The 15,788-nt window shown below is 39.8% G+C and overlaps 1 protein-coding gene across 5 annotated transcripts in view; it reads left to right on the plus strand.

Moving 5' to 3' along the window:
- The window catches only part of ARHGAP18 (Rho GTPase activating protein 18), a 191,772-nt gene that overhangs the window by 161,246 nt on the left and 14,738 nt on the right, over positions 1–15,788 (plus strand). For 4 of the 5 annotated variants that reach the window (XM_027056930.1, XM_027056932.1, XM_015072776.3 and 1 more), the window contains 5 exons: positions 315–392; positions 4,064–4,223; positions 6,327–6,409; positions 11,813–12,019; positions 12,717–12,857. In XM_027056930.1, coding sequence (XP_026912731.1) covers positions 315–392; positions 4,064–4,223; positions 6,327–6,409; positions 11,813–12,019; positions 12,717–12,857 — 669 coding nt within the window. Of the gene's footprint in view, positions 1–314; positions 393–4,063; positions 4,224–6,326; positions 6,410–11,812; positions 12,020–12,716; positions 12,858–15,788 lie in introns of those variants that run through there. The other variant, XM_053222253.1, reaches the window with a different exon arrangement.

A 15,788-nucleotide genomic window follows, 5' to 3' on the forward strand; every position in this document is an offset into this window, starting at 1 on the left:
AAGAAATGGATGGTCTCAGTGGCTTTTAAACAATGAACATCTTCAGTCTCCATTTGTTTAGAGTATGACAGCTGTTGTGTGAAATTATACACTTCTGTAATAAAGGAGAATAAAACCCAACTTTTTCTAATTTGTGAGTAAAGTTTCGGGGCTTCACTGGTTTGCAGGGTAGGGCTAGCGCCATAGCATTCAAAACTTGGTGAAACCCAGTTTGCACGTCAGCTTGCGTGTATTTATATGTGAAGCAGATCTTAAATTTGGAATTGTACGTCTCAAGAATACCCAAGTCAGAATGTTCTTCTGTTTCTACGCAGCTGATTTCTCGGATTGAAGAGGGAGGCTTGGAAACTGAAGGTCTCTTAAGAATACCCGGAGCTGCCATTAGGATCAAGGTGATCTCTGAGTTCCACCAGTGTTGTTTTAATTCTGCTTTGCCATTTTATTTTTAAATGCTTTAAATGTATGTTTATTTTTGAGGGGGGTGGGGAGGAGCAGAGAAAGAGGGAGACCCAGAATCCAAAGCAGGCTCCGGGCTCTAAGCTGTCAGCACAGACAGCTTTGGCCTTTTAAAAGGTAACTTGTCTTCCCCACCCCTTCTTCCCACGTATAACGATAAAACCGCTTAATTTTTTTTAAGTTTATTTATTCATATTGAGAGAGAGAGAGCTTGAGCAGCGGAGGGACAAAAAGGAAGGGAGACAGAGAATCCCAAGCAGGCTCCACGCTGTCAGCACAGAGCCTGACTTGGGACTCGATCCCACAAACTGTAAGATCGGGACCTAAGCTGAAACCAGGGGTAGGATGCTTAACTGACTGAGCCACGCAGGTGACCCTTCACATTCAGTTTGTATTTAGTTTTCTGTTTTCTTAACATTCAGTTTATATTTGGTTTTATGTAGTCTCTGCTGATTTTTATAGGCTTTGATTTCTCTTCAGAATCACATTAGCTGTAATAATACCATGATAAAGAAGCAAATAATTTTAATGTCTTTGCTGTGCAAGCCTAGAATAGGCACAAAACATAACAAGCAAAAAGACATGAGTAGTTTCATCCTTCTCAGGAAAAGAGAACATGATGAGTCAAAGTATCAGTAGGGGGACTGGTGGTGGATTTAGTGAGCATGAGTAATAGCAATTGAAAAAAGTCAGGATGGGCGCCTGAGTGGCCCAGTCGGTTAAGCGTCCCATTTCGGCTCAGGTCATGATCTCATGGTTCGTGGGTTCGAGCCCCGCGTCAGGCTCCTTGCTAACAGCTCAGGTTCTGTGTCTCCCTCTCTCTCTCTCCTTTCCTCCTTGTGCTCTCTGTCTCTGTCCCCCTCCCCAACTTGTGCATGCTCTCTCTCTCTCTCAAAAATGAAATAAACGTAAAAAAAAAAAGATTAAAAAGTCAGGATGATAAACTCCAGCAGGGGAGCAGAGTAGGAGACATGACAATAGTCCCCATACAGAAGTCTTTGGGAGCTGACAGAATGAGACTCTGCCCCACTGCTATCCTGACTTTCATACTTCCTGTCTCACTGGATGCCAGGTAGCCCAAGCCTGGCTTGTGAAAGAGATGAGGTGATTCCCAGACTTGCCCTTCCTCCCTCCCCCTGTCACCTTTTCTGGCAAGATGGCATTTTGTTCCCACTCTCTTGGGATGCTGTGTATCTTCCGCCTTTCTCCCTGTCCCCCAGCTCCTGCTCTGGGGATAAAGCATCCAGTAAATGCATGTAAAGATGGACTCACCCTGCAGATGAGGCATAGTACATCAGCGTCCCAGGGGAATTGCATTTTACAGGGGCCTCATGCTTGAAATTGTGGCTGTATCTGGGAAGCGTGTCTAGGAAGAGGTTTTGGTTAGCAGCCACTAACAGTCTCCTCTCCCTCGCCTCCAAAGTCAGCTTTGGCTCTCACCTGAGAAGAGCACAAGTCTTCCAGAATTTGCAAATCCAAGAGAAAACAGGATAGGGAGAAGAGAGATTTTCTCTTCGTTTCCTCAAGACCTATTCTATCGGACATTTTTAGAACTGAATCAGGGAGAAACGCCTCTTGGTGGGCGCACGTGCTCTTTGCCTGTGACTGAGGCTGTGGGACTGCCAGGACTGGAATTAGTATTCATACCTTGCACGGTTCACATCATCTGCTTATTTTGATAAGCTTCCTCAATGTAGGATGCTAGTTTCGGCCTACTTGGCTCTTACTGCATAGGGTGATCTCGGTTTAATCAGATTCGAGTAACCTGATGCATATACCCTGCTCACAAATTTCATTCAGCTTGTGTCCCGTGGGTTTGGTGTCTGGTTCACAGAGGTCCCTGAAACTGCTTTGGGGTCCGTGTACGTTTGATTAGGTGCCATTGGTTTTTGTTTTTGTTTTTGTTTTTGTTTTTTTTACCAACAGTCAAACATGGATAGTGTGTGTGATTCTGAGATAAGTTCTGTTGAGAAGCACGTCCTCTTACAGAGAAAGAATCCCTCAGAAACAGGTAGCGTGACTTCAGATTACCCACATCGGCAAGAATACCGCTTCTCAGTTCACTAATTAGCACAATGTGATGGCCAACTCCTAAGAGTTGTAAACACATTTCCTTGAGTATAGGGTAGTGAACAGAATGCATGTTTTACATTTTTGACTGGAGGGCTGGCAGACCAGCTCTTAGAAATGTAATTTCTAAGAAGGTCAATTAAGTGGATTCATTTGGCTCAACTCTTCAACCCAGCCTATTGTCACATCCCAAATTATGCAGCAGCTGGTCCATTATAAATAATTTAAAGATAATATGCAAAGTTTTTGGTTGTCTTTCTCCCCAGCCCCACCAAATTCTTTATACTCTTCTGCCTACTCCCCCCAGCCCTTCCCCCTCCCTCTCAATCCTCCCCCTCTCCTTTTTCCTCTTCCTTCCCCCTCCCCCTCTCCTACTTCCCTCTCCCTCTTCCTTACTTCTTCTCTCCTTCCCTCCTTCCCTCCTTCCCTTCCTCTCTCCCTTTGCCTCTCTTTCCCCTCCTCCCCATTTCTAGGCTCACCTTTATGTATTTCACCAATTACAAAAATAAGTAGAGGGCAGAGTTGTGTTGGGAAGAGAAAGCGGACTAAATTCACCTCGCAAGAAAAATGAAGAATATTCTTTGGGAGAACAGTTTAAAATAATCAAGGACGTGACAGAAACTTGGAAGGATTTCCAACATAATAAGATTTATGCCACAGTGAAAATGCATGTAGAAAATAGTGATTTTGAAACTAAATTGATTACTAATAATTTGGCAAATCTTATGGAGTCCTTGAGGTAAATGAACTTGGTATTTCTAATTTTGCATCGACTCCAACTGTTTTCCACAGCTAACAGCAGGATGGCTGTGTCACTTACGGCTTACCATAAGTAAGCCAATATACCAAGACAGGTATATTGATGTATTTTCAGGCCTCATTTGCTGTAGAATTTGGTTTTCCATTTCCCAGAGGTGACTAATCAGAGGTAGCCTTCTGCTTACAGCCCCAAGATTGATTATGTATTTTGTTATGTAATGTACTTCTAAATAATTTAAAACAGACTTGATAAAAATGAGTTTTTAAAAATTGAGTGAAAAATTAACATAAAGCCCCCCAGATGGAAAGACTATTTCCACTAATCTTTTTTTTTAATAAAAAAATTTTTTAATGTTTATTTTTGGGAAAAAGAGAGTTCATATGAATGGGAGTGGCAGAGATAACAGAGGATCCGAAGTGAGCTCCACGCTGACAGCAGAGAGCCCACTGGGGGGGCTTGAACTCCCGAACTTGCGATCATGACCTGAGCCACCCAGGCACCCCTTAACTAATCTTTTAATTAAACGTTTACTGCTTAGGGTCTGTTGCATATCCAGGAGAATGTATACCATTTTTGCATTTCGGGGGCCATGGGTATAATTTTTCATTGGAAAAGTATGCTTGGCGGAGTAGTATTTTTCTGAGTGACAGAGAAGTACTTTCAGATTCTTTCGAGAGAGTACAATCTCTTGTAAAGTGGGAAGTGGATCACACTTTCAGCAGGAAAAAAAAATACTCTTACTGTAGCTTTTTTTTTTCTTCTTCTTCTGCCTTTCAGAATCTTTGCCAAGAACTAGAAGCAAAGTTTTATGAAGGGACGTTTAATTGGGAAAGTGTCAAGCAGCATGACGCGGCCAGCCTGCTGAAGCTGTTCATCCGGGAGCTGCCCCAGCCGCTGCTGAGTGTAGAGTATCTGAAAGCCTTTCAAGCAGTCCAGAGTAAGTGCCATCTCTCTCTGGAGCAGTCCTTGTCCTGCTGCCATCCATATTAATTGTTTTAATGACACTTTGCATCCCAAAGGATGTAACCAGATATATTTGGGTAGACAAATTGACTCACTGTCAACGGATGCTTGAATGCCACACATTGTTTTCCTTTTCCTTTAGAAATACGCGTCTCTGAGTAAACAGTTAACAGAATGTTCTCTTCAGGTGCAGATTAATTGCATGCCCATCAAGCGATACAACATATTTTCTCGTTAAAACCTGGAACTTCACATTTCTTTTATAATAGAACGAGTCACGTAAAATCTGATACATTTTTTTTTTCTTGCAAGTGTTAAAAGCAACACTTACTGGAGAAGCTGTGGATTACCAGTTATCATAAAAGCACAGGGAGATGCGGCAGAGTCTGTGATTATTTCCTGAAAAATTAAGTTCTGAAATTGTCACGCAGAAACATGGAACAAATTATTTGGCTGCCTCCCTGATGGAGGGCTGCAAACACCTCCTATCTTGCTGTTTCGTGGTCTTGGGCAAGCTCCAAATTAACGTCTCAAATAGTTGTTGATTCTTTTCCAGTGAATACAGGGATCTTTTAAGGTTTATGTACTGGCATAACTATTCCATTTAGTCCTAGAGGCCATCTGTAAAGGAAAGAAGCCACCACTACGTTCTAATGGCCTTATCTTTAACTTCCAAATTGGGACACTTTCGAGAGTGAACGGGGGCCACTGTTGATGACTATGGTGAGCTCCACCAGACCTGTTCGGGGGAGGATTCCAACTTTTTTTTTTTAATGGAGATATAATTGACCTATAACATTAGATACAACATAATGGTTTGGTATTTGTATATATCGTAAAATGGTCATTACCGTAAGTCTGATTAACATTCATCACCACGCATAGTCACAGTATATTTTTTTCTTGTGAGGAGAACTTTTAAGACCTACTCTCTTAGCAACTTTCAAATATGCAATACATTGTTATTAACTGTAGTCGCCATGCTGTACATTACATTGCAAGTTTGTGCCTACTGACACCCTTCACCTGTTTTGCCCCCTCACCACCCCTGCCTCTGGCTTGCACCAATTGTTCTTGGTATCTATGAACTTATTTTTTTGTTTTTGTTTTGTTTGTTCTTCTAAGATTCCACCTATAAGTGAAATCATATGGTATCTATCTTTGTCGTATTTTACTTCATATAATGTCCTAAAGGTCTGCTCATGTTGTCACAGGTGGCAAGATACTGTTCTTTTTATTTTATGGCTGAATAATTCTGTTATTTTCCAGGCTATTCCTCAAGTGTATAATATTGAGATGATTCTCATGTGTCATTTCATAACATTTCTTCAGAATTTCTAGGGGGAGACATGACCGAAATCCTCATCTGTTTAAAATATTTGTAATGGTTAAGTTATACTGTTTTGCATATATTCTTTGGAAATGGATTCAAGCACAAATTTATTCCTGAGGAACAAAATACCAAAATGACTCCAAATATCCCTGAGTATTACTTATATGGGTTAAGGGCTAATAAAAAGTGATAAATATCAATGCTAATAAGGTACCGCTTCAACTCGGTCACTGCTGATTGGTTTGTTCATTCGTTCCATGGATGTATGGTGACCACTTACTGTGTTTCGGACTCAGTTTTTCATATTCCTTTTGGAATTGATGGACTCTTCCCATGTAATGTGTTCACTCACCAGTAAAGAAACAAACTTCAGTGTTACAGATGCATCTTGACACCTTACCACAGAAGGTCCCACTTTCTGTGTCTCTTCGTTGGGGAGTGATTATCACGCAGAAGTTAAGATGATTTCCAAAGCGCTGTTGTATGTCTGCAAACATAAGGCCGCTCATCATACGATCACAGTTGGAAGTGAGCATTCCGAGGGAGAGGGAAACTCTAAAGCAGCAGCTGTTTCTCCTGATCTCTCTCAAACACACTCAAGAATGCTCGCTGCTCAGTTGTTGTGTCTTACATTTCACAGTGATGTTTATGCCAAATAACTTTTTTCTTACAAAATGCAAAAAAGGAAGTAAAAAAAAATGTTGGGTAAAGAAAAGAGTTTAGATTTATTTAATCTGTTTGCAGATCTTCCAACCAAGAGGCAACAACTACAGGCTTTGAACCTTCTTGTCATCCTCCTGCCCGATGCAAACAGAGACACCCTGAAGGTCAGCAGATTCATTTACATTAAATACCCCTCAGAACTGGGCGCCTGGGTGGCTCAGTTGGCTAAGCGTCCGACTTTAGCTCAGGTCATGATCTCACGATTCCATTCGTGAGTTCGAGTCCCGCTTTGGGCTCTGTGCTGACAGTTTGGAGCCTGGAGCCTGCTTCGGATTCTGTGTTTCCCTCCCTCTGCCCCTGCCCCTGCCCCGCTGGCACATTCTCTGTCTCTCTCCCCTCTTCCTCCCCCCGTCTCTCCCCACCTCAAATATTAAAATTAATATCCCTCAGAACTAGGCAAAGTAATTTTTCATTATTTGTGGCAAAACAATGTGATGTTTTCATGGAAACATTGCTAGTAGTCTATGAAGAAAACACTGATTTTTTAAGGATAGATGGTGGAAGTTTTTAACTCTTTATTAATGTATTTAGTAAGTTAGTCATATTAACAGTATTATCAGGTGTTTAATTTTTGCTCTAACTCTTCTACAAAACCAATGAGTGAGGTTTCATTTTTTTAAATAGAAACATGGGTGCCTTGGGGTTTTTCCTTTTTATTTTTCTACATTTTCCAAATTTTATTTAATGAGTGTACAGTAATTTGAAAAATGAATGTTTAAAAAGAAAGTAAGACTCAGCAAGCATAACCTGTTGCCTAAAGATGTTATATTGTTTGTGGTTCTATGCAATAGAGTTTGAAATAAGTCATAATGATTTTGAAATGTTTGCTTAGCCAAAAGATAGACCAACTCAAACCAATTCTAGTTATTCCTCTAAGGACTTACCCTGAGTTTCTGATTTACATCATCATTTCAAATTGATTTGGTCTATATGATTTAATACCATTTATTATAAACATTATCAGGGGCTTTTATAATGATCAGTGGATTGTTCCACATTGATTTATTTTTGTAACAGCAAAATTTTGTAGAGCATTTGTAAAGGTTTAATTATAAACTTACAGAAGAAAGAAAAATTTTAAAATATTTTAGAAAGAGTATGTACCCCAAGTTTTGCCATTGTCTTAAAATTTTGGGGGAGGGGCACCTGGGTGGCTTAGTTGGTTGAGTGTCTGACTCTTGGTTTCAGCTCGGGTCTTACCTCGCGGTTCATGGGTTGGAGCCCCGTGTTAGGTTCTGAACTCACAGTACAGAGCCTGCTTGGGATTCTCGGTCTCCTTCTCCCTGCCCCTCCCCTGCTCACTCGCTCTCCCTCTCTCTCTTTCTGTCTCTCTCAAGAATAAATAAACTTAAAAAAAATAAAGTAGAATGGGGGTAAGATCTATTAAAAAAAAGAAACTTATGTAGATGAGGGTAGAACCCATGCTCCTTTACCTCCTACATTTCTTTCTACTTAAAGTTACAAAATCGTGCCAAGAAATTTCATGTCAAGAAAACAAAACCAGTAAGTAACTGTTGGAAGTTTTCCTGGACCTCATTGAGACTCCTTGAACAGAAACTAGGTGAATGATAGTTCTTTCGTGCCCATGGCATGGATGTTAATACTCAACTTTTCTGGATGGAAGAGTTTATGAGGATTACTGGGGTAAAAACCCTGCCTCTTCTACAGGAGAGCTTCCAAAGAGTTACTCCCTTTACTAAGTCGGGGAAAAAAAATCTTCTTCACTGACTGTTACATGCATAACTGAGAAGGCGGCAATGGGTGGGGTTTTGGAGACAGGGGCCGACTCCAGTAAGGGTTACATTTAAACATTGTGTGACCAGGCTTGCCGTGTACAGGTAGACTGTTGCTGAGATGGGGACATCTGGCTCAGGACAGAGCAGGGACTGAGTTCCAGTCTGCTTGTAGGCCTTGGCCTGACACAGGGCTTCAACCGCCCAGGAAGAGAAACTGAACCCATCATTTTTCTTATTCACATAGAGGTACCTGTCTGTGATGGCTCTGTGAATGACCAGTATAAGGCGGGAATTGAAAAGACATGATTTAGGGCACCTGGGTGGCTCAGTCAGTTAAGCATCCGACTTCAGCTCAGGTTATGATCTCATGGTTTGTGGGTTTGAGCCCTGTGTCAAGCCCTCTGCTCAGAGCCTGGAGCCTGCTTCGGATTCTGTGCCTCCATCTCTCCGCCCCTCTGCTGCTCTCTTTCTCTCTCTCTCAAAAATAAATAAACAGGAAAATTTTAAAAAAAGACATGATTTACTTAAAATATGTCTGCATTCAAATGAGTTCAAATCATTGTGAGAGCAAACACTTATTCCAGTATGGTTGCTATCGGGCAAGGCTGGTCTTCAACTTAAGTTTGGAATTCGCCTTCAGACTCCCAGGCACACTCTTGAAAATTGTTTGAAAAAAAAATGTTTCTTTTTAAAATTTTAGAATATGTTTAATTTTTGCATATAAGGTTATGGGAGTACAGTTTTGTAAATAAGGTGGGAAATACTTTTTGGGGGATAAAATGTTGGACAATGAAGGGGCACCTGGGTGGCTCAGTCGGTTAAGAATCCAGCTTCGGCTCAGGTCATGATCTCGCGGTCCGTGAGTTCGAGCCCCGCGTCGGGCTCTGTGCTGACAGCTCAGAGCCTGGAGCTTGCTTCAGATTCTCTCTCTCTCTCTCCTCTCTCTCTCTCTCTCTCTCTCTCTCTCTCTCTCTCTCCCCCTCCCCAGCTCACACTCTGTTCTCTCTGTCTCTCAAAAATGAATAAATGTTAAAAAAAAATTGGAAAATGAAAACAAACCCAGTAAATTTAGTAATTAAGCTTTATTTAAGAGCTTAATTAGCCTTGATGAGTGTTTAAAACACAGATTCAAGTAATAGAAACACTGAAACAAATATGCTATATGTACAAGAAAATAAACCACTTACATTTAGTTCTAAGTGAAGGAAAGCTCTATAACAAGGTAATTTCCAGAAGCTTAATGCAAACTTCCCCAATTTTCATGAGCCTCGGGCTGCTCCTTCTGTTGCCATTCAGAGAGATGGGATCCTGTGTATGACCTTTGTAGACTGTTACTATAGCACATGGAGTGGTTTGGAGGCATGACTGTGTCTCAACACCACGTCCTACTTTAAGCCTAAAGAGGTGTCTTTGGGCAAACTGCTTTTTTTGCCTTGAATTATTGTTCATTTGAATCATTGACCATAACTACTTTTTGGAGGAATAATGAAAACTGATGTTATCAACAGGGCATCCATGTTAATATAATCATTGGCGTTTATTTAGTTATTTAGTCATTTAGTTAGTTTGAAGAAGTTAACTATACACATCATCTTGCCCACTCCTGGTAGGCTGGGGAATTCGTATTCCAGTTTTACAAATAAGACTTTAAAGGGCAGAGAGAGCAAAAGTTTACCCCAAAATCACATATGGCTAATAGCTAACTGTGCTGGGACTCAAGCTGGGTTTTCAAGGAGTAGGTCCAGTGATACTTGTGTAATACCAGACTGGTGACAGATACTTTTTTAAAAAGGGCGGTTCTTGGGGTGCCTGAGTGGCTCAGTCAGTTAAGTGACTGGCTCAGCTCATGATCTCACGATTGGTGAGTTTCAGCACGGAGCCTACTTGCGATTCCCTCTTCCTCTCTCTGTCCCTCCCCTGCTTGTGCTCCTTCTCTTCTGCGGCTGAGTGCTGTCTCCCTTTCTCCCTCTCTCTCTCAAAATAAATAAACTTTAAAAAATAATAATAAAAAAATAAAAAGGACAGTTCTCTTTCAGGTAAAGAGAAAATATATCTGAAGATGAAGTGCTTTCAACAAAGGCGAGGCTAACATTTTATTAATTTCATATCTACATACCCAGAAACACAACATTCTAGTATTCTAATAGTAATAGTTTGAATAATCTTATTGCATATGTGCGCTACAATTAAAGTGGTTTATTACCTAATCTCTATAATTTATGCTCTGTAAAGAAAGAGATACACTGGTACCTGAATAATTATTCTGGTCTCTGGAACAAAATTAAATTTTTTTTCCCCAAACCTCACCAATTAATCTTTTGTTCTCATTTGAGAAGGTATTGTTTCTATATAGCCTTATGCTTGGATTACAATTTAACTTTCTGAGCACTATACCAGAAATTAGATACATAAATCTTATTGCTAGGTATTGAGGCTGTGCCTTTAGTTTATTTCAAAATTTTGAGGTCTATATAGCAGCTTTACTTGATTTAAGATCCATCTGTTAACACAGGCTTTCCCCCCCACCCCCGCCCAAATCCTGTGAGAGATGAACACAGTTTTATTGTTATTCTTTTTCCACTTTGGTGCAGTTTATTTGACCCTTTACAGATAGGGACTTTAAGCTAAATATGAAAACATGAGTCTTTTAGTACTTAAGAGTTCCGAAAGGAAAGCCAAATGGACCTTCTCCAGCATTGGCTAGCTCTTTGACCTCTAGCACATTACTTACATTCTCTTACACTTTGTTTGCTCATCTGTCAAATGGGGATAATTACAGCCTCTATCTCCAGTAAGGAGTAAGTGAGGTGATATCGGCGATGTGCTTAAAGCAACCTCTCCCTCACTCGGAAAACATTGAATACTTGTGTAGTTATTATTGTGATTGTTTGAGACCAAAATCAAGGATAAAGGGAAAAGAAGAACTGAAAGGAGGAGGGTGAAGTAAGCTCCTGTGGCCTTTATGGAGGGTAGGCTCAGAGGACACAGGAGTGTTGCCAACAGGTGGGAAGTGGGTGGCATCACCAACCCGTTGGGGTGAGAAGTTCCTTTCTATTTACACATTCAGTTTTTCAAAACTCTCTTCTCTTTTTGTCTCTCCATTCCCCCTTCTTCCATGTGACAGTCTCCATTCTTTTTAGATTTCATGTCAGCTAGCTATTGAGTACCTTAAAGCCATTCTAAGGGAATATATATATATATTTTATTTATATATTTATATATATATATTTATATATGTATTATTTATATATATTTATATATAATTATTTCCATAGTTCAATATATATATAGAATAGATTGAATATATATTATATTGAATATATATTGAATATATTGAATATATATTATATTGAATATATACATATATATATATTGAATTCCTAAAGATAAAAGCAAAGCTCTTCCTGAAGCAAGTGCATCTTACTATGATATTTTAAATTGCTTTTCAGTGCTCCATGGCTCTGGTAGGTTCTAGGTCTGATACATCTGCCTCCATTCCTCTCCCAGCTGCCTAGTTCAGATGTGTGTCCTGCCCGCCTCATTCCCCAGGGCCATAGCCCTTGGTAGAAACAAAGCACCACCTCGGACCATCCTGGAGTTCGTTACCCAAATGGGGAACTGTTGATGACAAGGCCCATTGGATGTAGCTAGTTGACTGTGGTTATGCACAACTTGTTATTTTTTAACTAAGTAAAAATCCCATATGCTACAGTGCTTTAATCTCTTATCTTCATGAGAACACAAATCTCAAAAGAGCTATTTCTGTTTTAGGCCCTGCTTGAATTTCTCCAAAGAGTTATAGACAATAGAGACAAAAATAAGATGACAACTATGAATGTAGCAATGGTCATGGCCCCAAATCTCTTCATGTGTCACGCACTGGGTTTGAAGTGCAGCGAACAGCGAGAATTTGTAATGGCAGCTGGGACAGCTAATATCATGCACTTATTGATTAAGTATCAAAAACTTCTGTGGACAGTAAGTATATCTCTTTAAGTTCTGATAATGAGTGATGATATCTAGATTCTAAAGACTTTCTATGGTTGTATTTTCCTTAAAAAGCTAACCAACAGAGGTGATTTCAAGTGCAATTAAAAAAATGTCTATACGCCTGAAATTGATAGAACACTGTAAGTTAACTACACTGAAATTAAAAAAAAAAATGTCCACTTACCGAATCTCCGTTTTTAAAATGCCAGGAATGGTTCATTATTTCAATTTGGTAACTTCTAAAATATTTTCTTTTTGCTATTGTAATTTCTGAGAATCATTTGTTCCTAGATTGTTGCTAGATAACTCTCAGCATTTATTGGTGAGTTTTTCTTTCCCTTTTAACAAGTGAGGCTGGCTAGTTATTAGAAGGGACTGCAGGTTAGCTAAGGGCTAACCTGAGGCATAGAAGATAGCCACTATGACCTTGAACTTTACCAAGCCTCTTTCTGAACCTTACTTACACAATGGGAGGTAAGTTACTTCATGTGGATGCTGTGTCCTCATAGTGAATGAGAAAGAGCTGCATTTTTGCATATTTCATGAAGAGTAAGTGTAAAATGGCATAGTCTTATCAAATAGACAAAACCTTTACTTCTCTCTAAATTTAAAAAATAATTATTTCCATAGTTCAAAATTGTGCCATTTCTTTTTCCTTCCCAAACTTGATTTTATTTCTCCATAGATTCCCAAGTTTATTGTCAACCAAGTGAGAAAGCAAAATACTGAAAATCATAAAAAAGATAAAAAAGCCATGAAGAAACTGCTGAAGAAAATGGCTTATGACCGAGAAAAATATGAAAAGCAAGATAAGAGTACAAACGATGTAAGAAAAACTTGAAGATGTGTATTTATGCAGATTTCAGTATTGTTTTTACCTATCATACAAGAAAAGTGTTTCATATGTTTCTGTAGTATGACTTTCTATCTGCTTCGGGGCCTTGGTACTACTTACAAGGTAAAGGCCTCAATAATGGCAACTGTGTTTCTACTAATGATCAGTATTAACAGTTGCTCAGGTGTTGATGACTCAGCATATGAGCTGTTAATGGGAAACAAAGAAAAGAGCAAGACGAGAGTGTCTCAACACCCACCCACCCCCACAAAGGACTCTGCAGACTCCAGTTGCCCACTGAATGTGTAATCTCTACTGAGGGAAGAGTCCCTGTTATGAATCACTGATCTTTTGTCTTCAATTTCCTCATCTGTAAAATGGGGGAAAATAACCCAGACAAACAGACCAATGGTTGGTTATGACCAGGATCCTTCCTGGACTTCAGTAAGTACTTAAAGGCTCTTAATTGGATCCCTGGAAGAATTTGGTGAGATTTATGTTGGAATGAAGAAAATTAAAATGTTCACAAAAGAAATTTCTAAATACGAGCATTTATAAACCGCTGTAAGAATATATTAAGAATTGGGTTTAAGATAAGAAAATATACTACATGAAAACACATTGGAGAAGTGAGTTATCAAAGCTCTAACTTAAGATCATGATGTGAAAGGGTTTCTATTGTTCTGTTTAAGGTGGAGACACCCTGCACAACCAGCACCACCACTGAGGTTACTCAGTTACATGCTGACATCTTGTGGAATAATGTGGAAATGCAATTATCAGCCTTTGATTTTTTTTGGCTTTGGCCTACTTAGGGATCTAGTAATTGTGAAAAAATATATGTACGTATGTATGTGTGTATATATATTCTATATTTATAGCTCTCACCACTATGAAATAACAATTTTTGGCATTAAGTATTTTTGGTCAAGTTTTAAAATATCTTTAAGAACATAAAATTTAATTAAGGGGAATTGTAAACAGTGTTCAATTTTTTTTTGTGGGCGGGGGGGAAGGTTTGATCTTATAGATTAGAAAGGGTTTTTGACATTTCATTTTTGTTTAATTGAGAACATTTACTCTAACACTATTACAAATATGTGAATATCATTTTGCTTTGTAGCTCTGCTTATTCATATTAACTCAGGTGACTTCATAGCCCTGTCTTTTTTGTAAGGTGGTTATAACGTGATTCTCTGATGTTATATATCCAAGAAAGCATTTATGCTGTACCTTTTAAATAATCTTTAGGGGCACCTATGTGGCTCAGTCAGTTGAGCATCCGACTTCAGCTCAGGTCATGATCTTGCAGTTTGTGAATTTGAGCCCCACACTGGACTCACTGCTGTCAGACTGTCAGTGCAGAGCCCGCTTCAGATCCTCTGTCCCCTTCTCTCTGCCCCTTCTAAAGCTTGCCCTTTCCTAAACATAAATATTTTTTAAAAAACTAAATCTTTAGATAAAAATTTAAAAGTTGTGTTTTGGAGATGAAATGTTTACATGATTTTGTTATTTACAAAGGATTTGTGTTAACTTGGATTTCTTTAGTTTGTTCGTTGAGTTAATTAGTTGAGAGTTGGTCTGAGAATTATCTCTGTACTCGTTAGAAGCCATATTGTCATTTTAAGACTTAGGATTTAAATCTTCGTTTTATCATGTATTAGCTGTTAGTCTTTCTGAGTTTTTGTTTTCTGAGAAATTCAGTGGTTCTTCTAATAAAATGCCTCCTTAGTACCAAGGAAGTGGTTTACATCTTTAGGAATTTGAATTTATCCTGAGTGAAATGGGGTCATTGCAGGGTTTGAGCAAAGGCTTGAAAATCTGTGTTTTAAAATGTTCCCTTGGTGGGGGGCGGTGCATGGGTGGCTCAGTCAGTTGAGCGTCCAACCCTTGATTTTGGCTCAGGTCATGATCCTGGGGTCCTAGGATTGAGCCCCGGGTTGGGCTATGTTTTGAGTGTGGAGCCTCCTTGAGATTCTCTCTCTCTCTCTCTCTCTCTCTCTCTCTCTCTCTCTCTCTCTCTCTGTATGTCTCTGTCTCTGTCTCCCTCTGCCTCCCTCTGCCTCCCTCTGTCCCACACCTGCTTGTACACTTTCCCTCTCTCTCTTTTTCAAATTAAAAAATCTATTTTAAAAATAATAACTAAAAAATAAATGTTCCCTTGGATGATTGTGTTGAGAATAGACTATAGGAGAGTCAACAGAGATGGGGAGAGGATCACATCTTAATCCAAGTGAGAGACCAGAATGTTAGTCTTGGAGAGGAAGTGGTCAGATTCTGTGTTTTTTGAAGTTAGATCCATTGGAATTTCTTCAAGTTGAAATGATAAGAGTTGTAGGAAAAGGAAGTAAAAGATGACTGCAAGGTTTTGGCTTGAGAAATTAGAAGGCTGGAATTGTCCTCTTGATGGGGGGATCACAGTTTTCAGTCTGGGTGTGTTGAGTGTAAGGTGTGTATTAGATAAATAAGGAGGAATGTTTGGGTGTGTTTAGTGGGAAGGTTAGGGCATACTGGCCAGTGAGGTGCATGGAGAGCAGGGGCAGAAGGAAGGCCAGGATCCGTCACTAGGGGGAGCCTGCTTCTATTCTGAGGAAAGCTGTGACCACAGGAGTTACATGATTATGTGTAAATTTTAAAATAGTTGCTGTAAGGGTGCCTGGGTGGCTCAGTTGGTTGAGCGTCCGACTCTTGATTTCAGCTCAGGTCATGATCCCAGAGTCATGGGATTGAGACCCGTGTCAGGCTGTGTGCTGAGCATGGAGCCTCCTTAGGATTCCCTCCCCTCCCCTCCCTTCCCCTCCCCTCCCCTCCCCTCCCCCTCTCCCTCTCTCCCTCTCTCCCTCTCCTTCTGCCCCTCTCCCCCCAACTCATGTGCACTTTCTCTCTCTAAGGTAAAAATAAATAGTTGCTGCGATGTCAGGT

The sequence above is a fragment of the Acinonyx jubatus genome, chromosome B2 (genome assembly GCF_027475565.1).
Source record: "Acinonyx jubatus isolate Ajub_Pintada_27869175 chromosome B2, VMU_Ajub_asm_v1.0, whole genome shotgun sequence".
In the NCBI taxonomy this organism is placed as follows: domain Eukaryota; kingdom Metazoa; phylum Chordata; class Mammalia; order Carnivora; family Felidae; genus Acinonyx; species Acinonyx jubatus.